The sequence below is a fragment of the Pseudopodoces humilis genome, chromosome 4 (genome assembly GCF_049639895.1).
Source record: "Pseudopodoces humilis isolate 2021_Gansu_Grassland_sample_001 chromosome 4, ASM4963989v1, whole genome shotgun sequence".
Taxonomy (NCBI): Eukaryota; Metazoa; Chordata; class Aves; order Passeriformes; family Paridae; genus Pseudopodoces; species Pseudopodoces humilis.
Genome location: NC_142203.1, coordinates 38,989,787 through 39,006,087, shown reverse-complemented (window position 1 = coordinate 39,006,087; position 16,301 = coordinate 38,989,787). Strand labels below are relative to the sequence as shown.

The window sequence follows — 16,301 nt, the reverse complement described above, 5'->3', positions numbered from 1 at the left end:
GGCAATGCTAGGTGCTTTGCCTGTCAAGGCATAGTAGAACCAGATTACTTAAACTGAAGTTTCAAACCAAGGAGAGGCTGTGCACTGTAGAGAACATAGGCTAACCAGTGAAAACATGTAGCTGATTTCTGTTTAGATAAGAATCTATTTGGGCAGATAACTTATTGTGAATGTATATGACTCAGTGTTTAGGAAGGATTTGACCTACTCCTCCATTTTTTTCCAGCTAAAGCTCTAAATATCCTGTAAAAGTACTATAAAATAAGGTTTGGCTTATGTGGTATTATTGAATGTCCAGCATGATAAGCCTGACTTGACATCTAGCAGGTTTTTAAGATAATAATAATAATAATAATAATAATAATAATAAATTACTTGAAATTCTGGAGAGTTTTAGTAACAACAGAAAAAAATCCCTACTGGAATTTACATTGTAATTGCACCTAAAATACTTGTGTAAATGTTATATTAATATATATATGTAATTTTATTTTCATAGCCAAGTTTGAATAAGAACTTTCTGAGTAAATGTATTTGTATTCTTATTAGTTCTCTTTATATATACTTTGAGCACTTATTATTTTTATGCATATCTGTTATAAAAACAAGGTGTGACTAGTCTCTTTTTAATTATGAGTTCTACTCAGATGTAGTAGTGAGTGTTTCAAAGTGCTGCACATGTGTGAACAGGGTGAGAATGCAAATTAACTGGTTCTATGGAAATTAATTCTGTCATTCTAATATCTAGAGAATATCCTTGTCTTAGCATAGTCAGTTGTTCACATTTCTGATATCACAATTAAGTATTGTTTCCTTTTGTTTTGTTTTGTTTTGTATTGTCAGATGGCATGAAGAAATCTGTGGTCATGTGGAATATCCCTGCCGTTTCCAAAATCCTGCTGCCAGGTTGCAGGCAGTAATTCCTTACAGAGTCTTTGCTCCCTGGTGCCTTATGGAAAGCTGTGAAGAATATTTGCTTCAGCTAACTCCTCAGTGCCTCTCAGCTGCTTATGCCACACTGGGTACCCATCCCTTTTCCAGGCTTGATGTTCTGATAGTTCCTTCCAACTTTTCCAGCCTGGGAATGGCTAGGTAAAGAAACTTCTTTGTATCCAATCTGCTATATTTTTTAGACTCCTTCTTAGCAGCTAGTTAACAGTGTCAGGTTGCTGTCAATACAAAGTTGCTGTGCTATTTTTTCTTAAACCAAACTTAAAACTCTAGTTCTGACTTCATACGAGTAGATTTGTTTGCACCCTTTGTGACCTTTAATTTTAACTTTAACGGGGCTCAGGGAAGGAAAATATAAGCTTATTAGAAGTGTGGGTCCAAATTTGTCAAACGGAAGTTCTTTTGTTGGTTCTGTTGATCTAAATACTTGATGTCATTGTCTTGTTTTCTTTTGGCATTGATTTTAGCCCCACATTTTGATAGAATAGGAGTATGTTAAAATTGAGATCTAGAGTTTCTTCATAAACATTTCCAGTGTATGAGTTTCTGGTCAAATACGTACCTTCAGAAGCTGAAGGCAAATAGTAAGGATTATGTTATCAAGTTTCATAGAATTGTGAAGACTCTCAAGCCAGTTCTCTGAACGACATCTGTTCCCTCCAGCAATTTGACTATACCACTCAGATTGGTGTTATCAGCAAACTGGCTGTGTGCATTTGATCCCACAGTCTGTGTCACTTAAAAATATGTTGAACAGTGCCAGTCCCATTACTGACCCCTGAGAACACCACTCATCACTGCTCTCCACTTGGACAATGAGCCATTCACCGCAACCCTTCTGAGTGTGGCTGTCTAACCAATTCCATATCCACTGAGAGGTCCTTCCATAAAATCCATGTCTCTCCAGTTTAGAGACAAAGGTGTTGTGCAGGACAGTGCCCAATGCTTTGCATTCAAGTAGATGACATCAGTTAATTTTCCCTTGTCCACCACTGTTGTAACTCCATCTTAGAAGGCCACCAAACTTCTCAGGCATGATTTGTCATTAGTGCAGCCATGCTGGCTGTCACCAATCACCTCTTTATCTTTGATGTGGCTTTGCATAGTTACCAAAAGGATCTGCTCCATGCTTCTGTAGGACCTTGAGGAAAGACTGACTGGCCTGTAGTTCCCCAGATCATCCTTCTGTACCTTTCTAAAAAGGGGTTTGTGTTTATTTTTTTTCAATCAGGGGAAACTTCTCTGATGCCAGTGAGATCATGGCCCAGCAGGCCATGTTGGTTCCTCATGCTGCATGCATTAGCATAGCGGCTTTTAAGCTGGGCCCTTGAGGAAACTGACTTACTGGCTGCAGCTCCTCTGTGCTGCCCTTCAGGCACCTTTGTACTGACCTGTGACTTCTCTCCAGGCTCTGGGCATCATATGAGCAGGGTGGATTGAGGTTCCCCTTCCCCAGCAACTTTAGTGTAAAGCTCTCTTCACCAGCCTGGCAAGCCCAGGACTGAAGATGCTCTTTCTTACCCTTCCATGACAGATGGACCCCATCAGCAGTCCAGGTTTTGCAAAGCAAGTCCCATGGTCCAGGTTGCCAAATTCCTGGTGTGGCACCAGTCCTATAACCTTTAGCAGATTTGCCAGATTTGACTGGTCCTTTCAAGCTATAGATTTTTTTTTCCTACAGCTTTCCTCTTGCAATCCTCTTTTGGCTTAAAAGTAGAAAATTCCATTGGTACATTAACAATATTATATAGTTTTTAGTAGAAGTTTACTTGGTTTTTAATTTCATTAAGATCTAGGAAACTTAAAACTTTAGCATTCAGTCACCCTTCTCTGTCATATAAGGCTTGTTGCTTTCTAGATACTTTTTGGGGGTTACTGAGTTTTCAGTGGTAGCTCTTCACTCAATGAAAACATCAAGTTGGTTTGTACACCTATCACAAATTCTCCAGTTCTTTGCCTGGTGGTTTGATTTGGAGTGAGGTGTGGTACTGCGTGCCATATTCGTGAAGCCATATGAAACTTGCTGCTGCTCAGCAATCTTCTGTGACTTCAAAGGCATGGAACTAAAAGGCTGGCACAGGGCCTTGCTATAACTGAGGAATAAACTAGCCATTTGACTTAGCTGTGACATTAGAGAAGGATTCTGGGGAGCTGTGAAGGGCAATACACACAAATAGCTCAAAATCAAAGAGAAAGCAGATAATGATGTCTGGGCCAAAATTATAGTACACAGTAGGAGAAGTCTTCAAAATTTAGTTTTTGAATCTGTCATTATCTGAGTCCAGACTGCATGTTCAGAATACTGTAATTGTGTTTTCTTTGTGAAGGAGATGAGAAAAACCTGTGCTTTTATTCCCCTATGCTTCATCTAACCACTGTCCGTTCCAAGCAATCCATATCTTTGAAAATAAGGATGAAAGAATGGGTGTGCATACTTCCTGATGCCTGTCATTTAACAGTACATCAAGCCAAGCACATTCCAATTTTTCAAAATTTAGCTATTTTAAGAACCAGTTTAAGATGTTTAAATGTCAAGTTGTATTTGGACAGGAGATTATTAAGTGACTCATAATAGCTCATTTGTTGTTTTATGTGATTTTTCCAGTAGAGGCTTATATGTATATAGCAAGCTACTTAAATGGTTAATTCCTGTGCATGCATTGATAATTGCCTAAATTGCTTAAGCTAACAATAAGCTGTGTGCAAAACAACATCAAAACCCACACAATGGAAAAAAAAAAGTTAGCAATTACTTTGGGTTAAAAAGGTTGCTGTAGTATGTATTTTTTTATCTTCTAGTCTGTCTGTAGCAGTACAAACATAATACAGCATGCCAGCACATAGAAGCTGTTGTTTTGAGAACTCTAATTGGACTCCTGTCTACCAGAGAAGGAAACAGACATGAATTTTAGTCATTATCTGAAGTATTAGGGCTTTACAACATTTGGTACTTTTCTTTGTTCCTCTGTTGATTATACTTACTATGCTCTTCAAATCTCAAAATGCTTCTTATTTAGGAGGAATGTTTCCCCAACATTTTAGATTGGAATGAAATGATGATAGTTCTTGCACAGAATTATCTAATTATATGTTTTGAACTGTCTATTTCAGTGGCAGCTACTGTGGGTCAGCTGCATTTCTCTTGAAGTCTGACAGATGCATTATAAGCAAAACTGTAGTTGAAAGCATATTCATTGTGTTTTCTGTTCATATTTTCCTGTGTTTTTAATTGGCTATGGACTTCTCTATGGAAATATATAATAATTGCAATAATTTCCTCTTGCTTCCTACAGATCTTTAAAGATGGAGGATTTAGTTTTGCACACTATAGTTTTTGTACTGTTTTAGTTTAAGTGATTCTGTATAGCCTCTCCTAAATTCATGATAGGAAAAGAGGCCTACACATCTTTGTTGGTGATGAACTGTACAGAAATTAAATTCTTAAAGAATTGTGGGCCAAATTTAAATAGCTTAAAAGCCTGAGATTCAATGCTTTCTTTAGAATGTTGAGAATCTCATGAACATGTAACTGCAGTTAGTTATCTAATTTTAAGTTCTTTCACTAGCAGAAGAGAGCGAAGGAGTAAAAGGAGCAGGAAAGTGTGTCAGACTACAAGGCCCTAGAGCTTCTGATTAGTCTGTTCATGGAAGAGATCCCTGACCACACACTACACTGAAAGGTGCATATCATTCATGCACTCAGAGAACTAAGGTAAACATCAGGAGATTAAAAGTAGCACTATGTTTTGATGCTGTTGATGATATGGTACTTCCTGAGGAGTTGTCGACCCCGTTGGCACTTAAATATCTGAGGTATTTCACAGTTGCAGATGCTCTCATATGAGCCAGCAGTTACTCACATGAACAGAGCTGAATGAAGGATTTTAGATGAAAAGTAGGGTCTGTGTATTCACTGGTTGTTTGGGCTGTTCCAGTCAGTTCACTCCCAATCTAGCTTTGTTGATCCTGTTTGAAAACCTAGTGTTCTGATGTCTCTTCTCACTGACCTACAACTTCCTTTCATTTTTTCAGAACCTGAAGACTCTGAATTCCTTGTTCTTTTTCATTCCCTGAGGAAACACTTTATATCAAATATGGAAATTAACTTTTGGTGCCACCTGAGCCTACACTTGAGACTTTGACTCCTCTTGCAGTGTTTAACTGCTTTAGCTTTTTCACAGTCATACCAATCTCTTGTGTTTCTGTGGTGTTAGAAACTGCTTAGCAGCTTTCTACTTCTTCAGAGCAAATGTGCTGCTGTTTATTTTACGCCTCTGAGAACTGTAAGCCTTTGCATTCAGTTGAAATTCGCCTTTTGAAGCAATGTTTTTTAATGTTTTTTTGTTTCCAGCACACATTGTTTAAATAACATAGCATGGCTGCTTTTTCTGTTTAAATTAATGTGTTAATCTACTAGTTTTGTAGTAAGTGCTAGCACAAGGACATGTTCTTATTCAAGTACTATGTATAAATAACCTTTCTAGGCATATTGCATGTTGCTGGGATCTAGAAGAGGATGATGAAGGAAATGTCCTTTGGTGTATACCATGCTCCTAGTTTTTCCTTAAACTCTTAGTACTAGTAGTGGCTGTGGGATAAATGGACATCTGGTCTAACCTAGTTTATCTGTACTTACAGATAATTTTGCCCAGCAAAGCTAGTGGAACCAGAAAACTTCTGAGCACGATTCTGTAAAAAAGGATCCTAATGTTTCTTGGATCCTAATGTTATTTGAATTCTATTTAGGCTCTAAAATTAGTGGCCTTATTTTCAACTATGCTGGACACCCTTAAAAACCAAATGGCGTTTGATGATGAGAATGCTTGGAATATTTATAAATCAGGTCAGCTTATATAGCTGACTAAATACAGATTTAGCAACCCAGCTTTCAATTTCTGTTCATAAAGATCTTATTCACCTATCCTGTCATGTTAAAAAAATTGCCTTTTGTACTTACAACTTTCTTCAAAGAAAAAAAAAGTATCAGTATCTTAAAAAAATGTTATATCAGCAGACCTCTTGAGTCTTTCCAGTCTATGTCACCAAGGTTGTTAACTTCTTAAATTGAAAAGGGAGAAGGCTGAAGCAACCTCTTTGATCAATGCATCTGTAGCCACCATTTGTCTGTTCTGTATGTCTGTAATGTTACGATGACAACTGATAAGCCCATAGAAAGTCAGCCAGGACTACTAGAAAACGTTCAGATGTCAAAGTTAAATGTAAAACCTTTAATATTGTTCAGTCTTGCAGAACATTGTTTTACTATTTGATATAACTGTAGAAGCCCTTTATGAGTCAATACAAATGTAGACACACCTTTTTGCACATTTCCAGTTGTTTTTATTTGACAAAACACTCTCAAGAGTAATCCTTTAATATTTATTTTTTACATATCAGTACTTGGTTATTCACACAGAAATAATCATGTACAACTTTAAAGCAAAAAGTAAAATTACGGTGAAAGAAAAATTAAGTCTTAACTGTGGTAGCAGTAAATCAGAGTATGGCTGTACAACAAGTGCATGTGGACTTAGTGGCATTTATAGGTTGTGTGAATTGACACAAAGAGGTAACTGGGGCAACCACCAAGCCGCAGCTGAAATGCAAAGAGTAGATTTATTTCATTGACCCACTAACAACGTTGGGCAGAGACCCACAGGAGCACATGCTCTGTTAGGCTTAGTTCATCCCAGTGAAAAGAGTCACGTGGCAACCCAGGCTCCATTAGGTTTAGTTTGCCCTAGTGCACAGCGGGGAGCCTGCTGCCTGCCCCAGTATGTCTTGTGCACACACAGGTTATTAGAAGGTGGTATTGTTATTATCTTGCTCTCTCCCAGCAGAAGACTCAAGCTTATCTGTGAGAGTGTCATCTCTGCTTCTCCAAACAGGTAGAGGACGAACACTAGGCATAATAAATGGAGTTTTACAACAGTGACAGTTGTAGCATTCCCACCTTCAAGGTTACTTTGGGAGAAGCTACTCCCTGCTTCTTTTCAAATCTTATGCTTTTAACCCTCTCCTACCAGCTGTTATTAAAGATGTTTGCTGACCCTTAGCTGAAGTATTAAGTATACTTTGGTATACACTGCAATCACCATCCTTCATCCAGTTGTCATTTTGGTATCAAAACAGGATTTGGAGTACTTCAGCCATAATGTATTTCCTTATTAATGTGCCTTGTTGGTCTATTAACTCATAACAGGTGGTGTTTTAACAGAGAAGCCAGATGTGTGTTCTGCAGTATCAGGAGGATTTATTTTCCATTTCTGATAGTTTTCCATAGAGCTTTCTCAGTGCTTTTGGAAGACAAGGTACAATATTTACCTTTTATAAGATGCTTCTCTTATGGGATAGTATCACAAGACAACATCTCAGTCTGACATTACTGACCAAAATTAATACAAAAAAGGATGTTTTAGAACATGTGGACTTACTTATGTTTCAAGTATGCAACTTTATTACCATTTATAATTTTATGAGACAAATAAAGAATATTGTTTTAGGAGTTTAAAAATCACTTGCTTCTTTTGCTGAGTGGCACATGAATTCTTAAAAGGGCTTTTGGTCATTGAAGCTGGAGAGGTACTGGAGGGCTCTTCTGATGCTACTGTAGAATAGTAACTGCATGCTTTTAAAATCTAGGATTAGAATTATGGAAGAGCCTGTTAACATCATTATAGTTAAGCATTTCCAATATAAACTTGTATTTCAGAAGTTTATAACTGTAAAATCTTGTTCCCAGCTTAAAGCTGACATAAAGTGGTTTGTCTCAGGAAAAGTGGGTGTGGCTATTGCACACGCACACGTGAGAGGCCAGCATGTTTCCATGTATGTTGCATTTGTATGTCTATATCTATATATATGTGTATGCCTAATATATTTCCAAACCTCCCCTTTATATATGTGCATATATTTAGGTATGTAGGTAATACTAATGATTTTATTTTTGTTGTATAAGTTGCGTGGCATTTATAGAATAAAAGTATAGTTTTCCCTCAAAAGTGACCTGTTTATAGAGAGCTAGAATATGGAGGAATGAAAAAAATAATTGTCATTATTAAACACTGAGTTTGTGATTTTGAAATTAATTTTCAGAATTCTTTCTCCCTATGTCTTACTTTAACTCTCAACTTTTTTTTCTACCAATAGAGATATATAAGATGATTGAAAATTACTTTTGCTTGCAGATCAGTAGCAAAATAGTCTATCTCCTGTTTAACATTCAGTCAGCAGCATAAGACCATTCTGCTTAACTTTCTGAATCATATAAATAGTAGAGTGCTTATAAAGAGATTTTGCATGTATATGCTGTGAGTGGTAAGAAGCAAGATAATAAATGCAGCCAATTGTTTTGAAGCCTTAAGCTTAATTTTTAAAGGCCAAAGGAAAGACAGTGTTCAAAGCAGCCACAGGCTTCTGTCATGCAATTATCTCTGATCTGACTTGCCATACCAATTATGTGAAGCTTTCTTAGTCTCTATGATAATTACTAGTAGTCTGCAATTTACCAGCCCCACCTAGGAAGAGTCCAATCCAGATAATAGATTTTAAATGTAGACTGCAAGACCAATGATACTTAAAACAAGTGGAAGTACAGAGAAATCATTAAATCCATGCATAATTCCTCTGGCATCAATTACCAGGTGTAAAGTCAGTCTTTTTGCTGTAGACTTGGTTTCAAGTTTAAACAAAACCCCATTTAAACTATGCAAATGAACTGGTGGCTTTATTTTCGTTTTTGTAATTTTGTTTGTTTTGTTTCTAATAGGAATCTGGTTTAAGGATCCCTAGCTCTTTTCTTTTATGAGTAGTAATTTTGAGTAGTTGAGTTGTTGGTGACAAGCTTAGAGGAGGCTAAGAAAATTCATGTGGCTAAAAATCATGATGTTCTGAGCAAAAACTGCGAAGTCCTGTCATTATGAGTAGTAGTGAGGAGTATGAGCAGTTGAAGGATGCATTCCTAACCTCCATCTTTTGATTTTGGCCGGGGAAACTTTTTGGTTAGTCACAGAGAGTTGGGTAGGCAGTTTTGGTTTGCTTCTGCTCTGCTTGCCTGCCGCTGTCATGGAGCAATAGTTTTATCTACACTTACGGCACAACACTGTGCCCAGTTTTAGGCTGCATGTTTAGGACAGAGACATAACGTGAAGCAGGCATCAGCTGGAATTATTGGCAGGTAGGAGAATATGCTGTATGAGAAGAGGCTGATAGAGCTAGATTTGTTCAGCCTGGGGAAGAGATATTACTAAGACTGGTCACTGTCTGGTTACCTTAGGGCGTGGTTGCAGAAAAGGCAAAGCCATGGTTCTCTCAAAAATAAGGAAAATATATGAAGCAACATTAACAACTTGTAGTGATACATTTCAGACTAGGTACAAAGAACCACAGTTACTATGGTTAAGCACTGAAACAGGTAGTCCAGGGAGCTTGTTTGTGGAACCTCCATCTCAGGGGGCGGTGAAAAGAGGCCTCTTCAAGCTTGATTTTTTTCCTAGGATTCCAAGCCTTCAGTGCTTTTACCTGTGCTACTCCCTTGGTTTTATGTTCTGTTACGAATGACACCTCCCCCTCCATATTACCTATATGACTCATTCATGCTGCCATGGTACTTTGAGAGCCTTTCGACAATTATGGTATTTTGTTTTCAGAAAATCTGGGGAAGTAGTAGGAATGTATTCTTATTTTGCAGGTAACCAATTGGTGGGTGTAGATGTTACAGAAGATCTTTTGAAGAAATACACATTTCCTAATTCCTTTTCCTCTCCTATCCCTTTCAAAGATTAAGTAACTTTTGAACACAAACCCAGTGTTCTAACATTGCACCAGCCTTTCCAGTCTTTTCTTGTTTGTGATAGCAGGTACTAGCTATCTTCCAAGTTTGAATGTATACTTCAAACTTCTGGGCTGCTGGAAGTAATGAAACTAAAATTGTTTTTTCTATTTTTTTGAAATTTTTCAGAGTTAAAATTGAAATAATAAGTCCTTAATTTAAATAAGGTGTGGTACTTCCGGTTTTACTCTTTGTTTTTTTTAAAAAATACAGGCATTTTCATTATTACCTCTAATCCTGGCAGATAAAATTTCACATGTAGAAGTTCCAATACACTAGAAATAATAATAGCTATTGAAATTGAGGGTAAGGAATGGGATTTTTAGTGACAGCAGGTCTAATATCCTGATAGAGGATTTAATATTAGTCTTATTGCATGTGGTGTCATCTCCTGTGGAATGTTTTGGCAATAGACTGTTGCGGCTGGGTCCTGGGGGCCTGTCCGTCCCCCAGCTTCTGCCAGCAACAAGCCCAGACAGTCAGGCTGTCCCAGGGGACAGAGCCACCGTCCGGGGTTCTGCAGGCAGCCTCCAGCCAGGGGTAACCCTTGGAGCACGGGCAGAGGCTTTAGGGTGATCAGCTCTTTGAGCAGCGATTTCTGCTCTGTGATCAGCTCTGCTCAGCCCAGCCAGCTCCGTTCAGGGGTACCCCTGCCCACACAGATAAGAGACGGGAAGATCATACGGCGTTCCACAGAAGGTCTTTAATGCGGGCTTCAGCAAAGGGGGACAGTGATGGTCTAACCACTGATCTGGGAAAAAGCTGGGGTGTTTATAGGGAAGGGGAGAATCAGGAAGGGGACCAACGGTCTGAGAGGGGATAAGGTGAGGGAGATAACATGGGGTCCTGAAGCAGGAAGGGGTCCACAGCTTAGTCACAGCAACTAGGCAGTTTTATCTTCTCTTAGGGGCTTGATCTCTGGGGAGGATGCCTGTCAGAGGACTGGCTTCCTCCACAATAGACTGATTCTAATCACTTGTTTAGAATTTGTTTCATAATGTAGTTAAGACTTTGGAAGCGCCTTATTTAATGCCCACAAGGTACTCCTGCAGAATGATTAGTTCAAGAAAACCTGTACATATGCCTTTGTGAGTGTGGATAGTGGTGGTTTCATTAGAGGTGCAAGATTTTGTCCAATGTAGATTTTACTGTTTGATTTAGTTGAATGAAGAGACATATTAAAAAGTTTTTTGTTTTGTTTTCTGCTGGGAAATCATTTTAGGTGATGTAAAATTACAATGTGGAATATTTCATTACTGATTAACTATAAGTGACTTAATATATAACATTGACGATCACAATTATTTTTCTAAGTCTTTTTATCTTTCTGATGATGTAAACTGAGCTCAGTCTGAACCAGCAGTATAATATTATACAAGAAGAATGGCTTTATTTTTTTCCTTGTGCATCTCCCAGACCCTTTAAAAAAATCCCCACAACAAGCAAGCAAACAAACTCCTCTTGTCCCCATTTCCTCCTTCAGTTCTACAAGTGTTCAAGCTTAACTATGTGGAAAAAAATTGGAACCGTGAGCCAAAAATCACTTACATGTTTTAGAACATGTAACTATATGAAATAATTTAAAAGTAATCTAAATGGCTACACAAGTGCAAAATCTGTTCCTTTTCCAAACATATGACATGTGGTTTATGATTGAATCTTGTGGATGCTAGCTTTGGAGCAGGCTGCAGGCCCCATGGCCTCTCAGTCCTGCCTGAGAAGCTAGCCTGAGAAATTCATAGGAGGATTTCAAAACAATCCTCAGAAACAGAAAACAACTGCCAGGTGCTGTTTGTCTGTCCTCTTGTTTTCCTTACAGGAGAAAGTCAGGGGGTGGTGAACCCCACTGACCAATGATAGTGATGTAATGATTTACTAACCAGTAAAAGTTTCCTTTCTGTACTTTCCACATATCGGTCTATAAAGAGACCTGGAGTAATAAACTAGAAGATTTCTCCTGTTGTGACTCCCTTGAGAATCTGTGTCGTTCTTTCCCGCCATTCCTAATTAGAACGACAGAATCTGTTTTAAATATGTGCTTATATTTTTGGTTCGGTTTTCCAGTTAATGTGTCCAAAGAAGCAATTTAATTTTGTCCATGCAATTACAACTTCAGCAACCAGGTAATATATGCAGACAATGTTTTTTCTTATTTTTAATGTACTACAATTAATTTTTTGGTCCCTGTAATACTCGTGTAAATCATGAGGAAGTAGAGTAATTTCTGAGTAGATCTGTCCTACATGATTGTAATTTGTCTATGAAACTTCAAATTTTATGGCTAAATCATGAAAAAATATAGAGGTAGGTGCCCTTGTAAATATTTGTGCTTTTCAGCTGTTAGTTGAGATGAGGTATTAAGCACTGTTCCTAATTTTTATGACATATACTGACATACTGTTGAAAATAGGAATTCTTGTGCAAATCATTATTTACACAATGGTTTAGAGCTTGTTACACAAAAAGCTGATTCTAGTGACAGCTTCCTCATATTATTTAAATTTTTTCGGACATTGGAATAGGAATTTGTTCTCTTATCTGTGATTTATAGAGATGTTGTCTTTGTGGGGTGACTGGTCAGTTGTATTCAAAGTCACTTTCTGTGAACATAGCAATTAAACATCTTTACCTTGAGCCCTTTTTGTCTATCAAATGAAACCATGGAACAGAGACTGAATTTCCTACTACTGCATGTGTCAGCTACAGGCTCTTTAGAGAGGAGTGTGAAAGACTGTGTATCGCTGCATCTTACACATGGAAGAAAAAGATGGGGGAAAAAGAAAAGGATGTAAATCCCTCCACTGCATCTCCATGTCTTGATTCCAGTGTGTGTTATACTGTGTTCTGTGTACATTTTGTTTAATGATTTAACAGAGGCCTAATTGCCAATTCTCTCTTGCTTTTAGCTGCAGGAGTATAGAAACTGCCAGGAGGTAGTGTGGAGAAAAGTAGAGCCAGTGTTCTGAAATAGATGTGTTGGAAAGAAGATCAGATAGAGGATGAGCTGAGGGGATAATATAGAATCATTTAGATTGGAAAAGACTGTTAAGTTCATTGAGTCCAGTCCTTATCCTAACACTGCCAAGTCCACCACTACACCATGTTCCTAAGTGTCACATCTACATATCTTTTAAATAACTCCATGGATAGCAACTCATCCTCTTCTCTGGGCTACCTGTTCTGCTGTTTAGTAATCCTTCCGGTGAAGCAATTTTTCCTAATATCCAATCTAAATGTCCCTGGCACACCTTGAGGCCATTTCCTCTTGTCTTGTTGCTTGTTACTTGGGAGAGGAGACTGACAGAAATAAGAATATTCCAGGTACAACCAACTGTATCAGTAGAGGTGTTTCTGTATGGCTTTGTGAAAACCAGGAAATTTCTTTCTAAGCTTTCAAATTATGCATTTGACACCTCTGAAGGGTATTTTTTTTTAATTAATAAAGTTGCTGCAGTATCACTTCATGAATGTTATTTCTGGCTGTTATTATTTTAATTTTGTGTAGTAACTGAAAGCCACAGTAAATGAGTAGTCTTCCAAAAGTGCCTAATTTGGGCAGGGGCTGCATAGTCCTGTGAAACAATTCTTATGGAGTGCTTTTCTGTTTGGTCCCGTAAAGTGAAAACTACAGCAATACTTGTTTTCTGAAACTTGATATACTTCATATATGTTTTTTCATTGTGTAAATCCATAATTTCTGAAGACTTGGATTATTACCCATTACCCATTGAAGGCTTCTTTTCCCTTTATTTGGAAATGTGTGCATGTTAGGATTGCTCTTTAGGGATCTGAAAGTCCTCAGTCGCATTCTGAAGTGACAGAAGAAAATGGTAGACAAAAGAAATGAACATGTTTGGAAACTGTTGCAGTTATTGTTGGTTGATTTTGCAACTTGTTGGAATATTTTGTTAGTAGCAGTAGTTTGTGTCCTGTTTTGTGGGTCTTTTTAAACAAATTGACCCAAAAGTTCTTTTAGTTAAGAACAAAACCAAAATCCTGGCCAGAACTGTGAAACAAAGTGACCAAAGGCTTTATATATCTTTGCAGTGATTTAAAGGATTTTTTTCACTTCTACTAGCAGGGCTTGTAGGAATAATTTCCTATGAACTGGTGCTAGAAGAGCCTGCTTTTCATATTGTTCCTTTTTTTTCTCAAAAGGTATATTCAAGATAGAAGCTGTGATCAGAGGAAATTCAAGTCTAAATTGGTTGTGAAGCAAGTGGAAAGACCACAGAATGTTTACAAACAGAAAGAGATATCTGTCTAAGATTTATGTTTCTCCTAGTCTGTGAGTCAGACTGTTCCTGCTGATTTTGGTATTTTTACAGAAGTGTGATTGCCAGGTAATTTCAAGAGCGCAACACATAAGGGCTTCTAGATCTTTTGAAATACACAAATACTAAGCTATTTACTCTGGGGCAGAAATTCAAGGTTTTGGGTTTTTTTCTTTCCAGAAATCTTGAGAAGAAAGACAAATTAGAGGAAAATAATAGTATAAACTCAAAAGAACCCAGACAGGACATTTAGGACATCACTAGTGGTGGAGAGTACTTGTTTCTCTGCAAGTAATAGTTTTTTTGGTAACCATATATTTCTTCTACATTTCTCCACAAGGCTTCCCACAATTTACCACAGTCATCTTCTATATTTAGTGGAATCATTTATTGCTCATTAAGAATAATTCCTCTTCTATGGCCACCATCAGAGGTTGTAAGATTATTGTTTCGATTTTACTAATATTTCCTTATTGAGTGCTATGTGGTTGGATAGGAGTTAAATGAGGCCTTCACCACTACACTCCTTTGCAGTGGGGTTTTGGATCTTGTGGTTTTCCAGTGGTTTAGGGTGTGTCTGTTCCCAAAATTAAGCAGTTTCTCCAGGAAATTCTTATACAAATACAATCTGGTGGTAAAAGCTCTGACTGTATAAATCAGGAGATAGGAATGCCTCTCTTGTCACAGTTAGGGTTTTACTTATATTTAGGGGGGTTTTGAGACCTTCTGCAAGTACTTTATGACATACTCATTACCTCTGACTGGTAACTTTAACTTCCTAGATGTCAGTTTAGTTTTAGGTCTTATTTATGCTTGAAAATCTTATCTTTGAAAACTTATCTCAGGGTGTCATTTTAAATACCACTGGCACTTTTTTTTTTTTTTTACTTTTTTCACTGCTGCAAGTCTTTTTTCTCAGTTCCATAACATTTACCTTCTTTATGCTATTGTACAGTTTAGTTTCTTTTCCTCATAAATTGTAATTTAGTACTAGCTTTGATCGTGACCATTCAGTTAAGTCTTCCTCTGCTTAATGACTTGGATCCTATACTTCCTGTATTTGCTATTCATCCTATTTCTTTGCTGTCATATCAATCTGTCATTTGGGAGACTTCATTCCTGAAGGAAAGTTTTATTGAATTTGTATTGTTAAGCAGCTTATCTGAACTTAGAATGATCCTTTTCACTTGAATATTTTGCTAATCCCTTTCTTACTGTACTCACCAAAATCTGCTAGAATGGGGCTTCTTACGGGCATAAGTAACATTTCAGTTACTTTTGATGAGGAGTAATAGCCAAAACTTTTAGCGCTTTTTGATCAATTGCTAGTTGTCTAAGCAGAGGTCTTATATTCTCTTGCTGTGTGAGGTCTGAGGTTTTCCTCTGATTTTGGCAGCAGTGGGCTTCAAGCTGTTCTAGGGGCCTTTTCAGGTCTGAGTTTGGCCTGTCATCTTCAGGGGACATCAGCATGTGTAAAAAGACATAATTTTCATCTGTCACACGTTCTGTGCTTTTACAAAAGTTAATCCAGTCTGTTTGGCTAATGTTACTGTTTTGATATTTTAATGCTGATAACCTAAATTTGCTTCTGAAGCCACTGCTTAGCTGTGACTATGACATTCAGTCATAGCTGCTGCTCCTGTTTGGCTAAGAGTGCAGTGCTTATTTTTCAACGCTGCTACCATCACTTGCTGGCATCTTTGGGCTTATTTTGCCGAGGAATATAATTTCTTCTTTCCATCTGACTTCTTTCCCTTGTGTGTCACTTCCAGCTGCTTTACAAACCACTGTAGTACCATATATTTTTTTTCTTTGAAATTAAATAGCCTTTTGCTTATTTGGTTTGTGCAAGAACATTTGGACATGTGTGTTTAAGTGGCTTATCACACTTCCACAAGAAAGCTTTTTATTTTTAGATGAGAAATTCTGTTTATTTACAGGGCCTGATAGATGGCATAACTGCTAAGAATAACTTGAGCAATGTTACATTTTCAGCAAATTACACATTTTTGGTAGATACTACAGGAAACACTTGGTCCAGCAACTCTGGAGAGATTTTATGATCCTTCTCTGTTATTTTTGGAGTGTGTTTGTGTTGAGAGGGTTGGCCAGCCTTCTCTTTTGATTTTTTTCCCTTTAACAGGACAGGAAGGGACATAGTACTGCCTTGCACCTTTTGCTTGAAATCGACTCCATGGATGCTGACTTGAGTCACATATATTTTTCCCTGGAGGCCTATAAACCTG

General features: G+C 37.6%; 1 protein-coding gene across 6 annotated transcripts in view; it reads left to right on the top strand.

Annotated features, from left to right (window-relative positions):
- The window catches only part of AOPEP (aminopeptidase O (putative)), a 187,735-nt gene that overhangs the window by 25,207 nt on the left and 146,227 nt on the right, over positions 1-16,301 (top strand). For 5 of the 6 annotated variants that reach the window (XM_014252315.2, XM_014252314.2, XM_088054367.1 and 2 more), the window contains exon 5: positions 844-1,092. The exons of the other annotated variant lie outside the window; for it this stretch is intronic. In XM_014252315.2, coding sequence (XP_014107790.2) covers positions 844-1,092 — 249 coding nt within the window. The remainder of the gene's footprint in view (positions 1-843; positions 1,093-16,301) is intronic. 6 annotated transcript variants of the gene reach the window in all.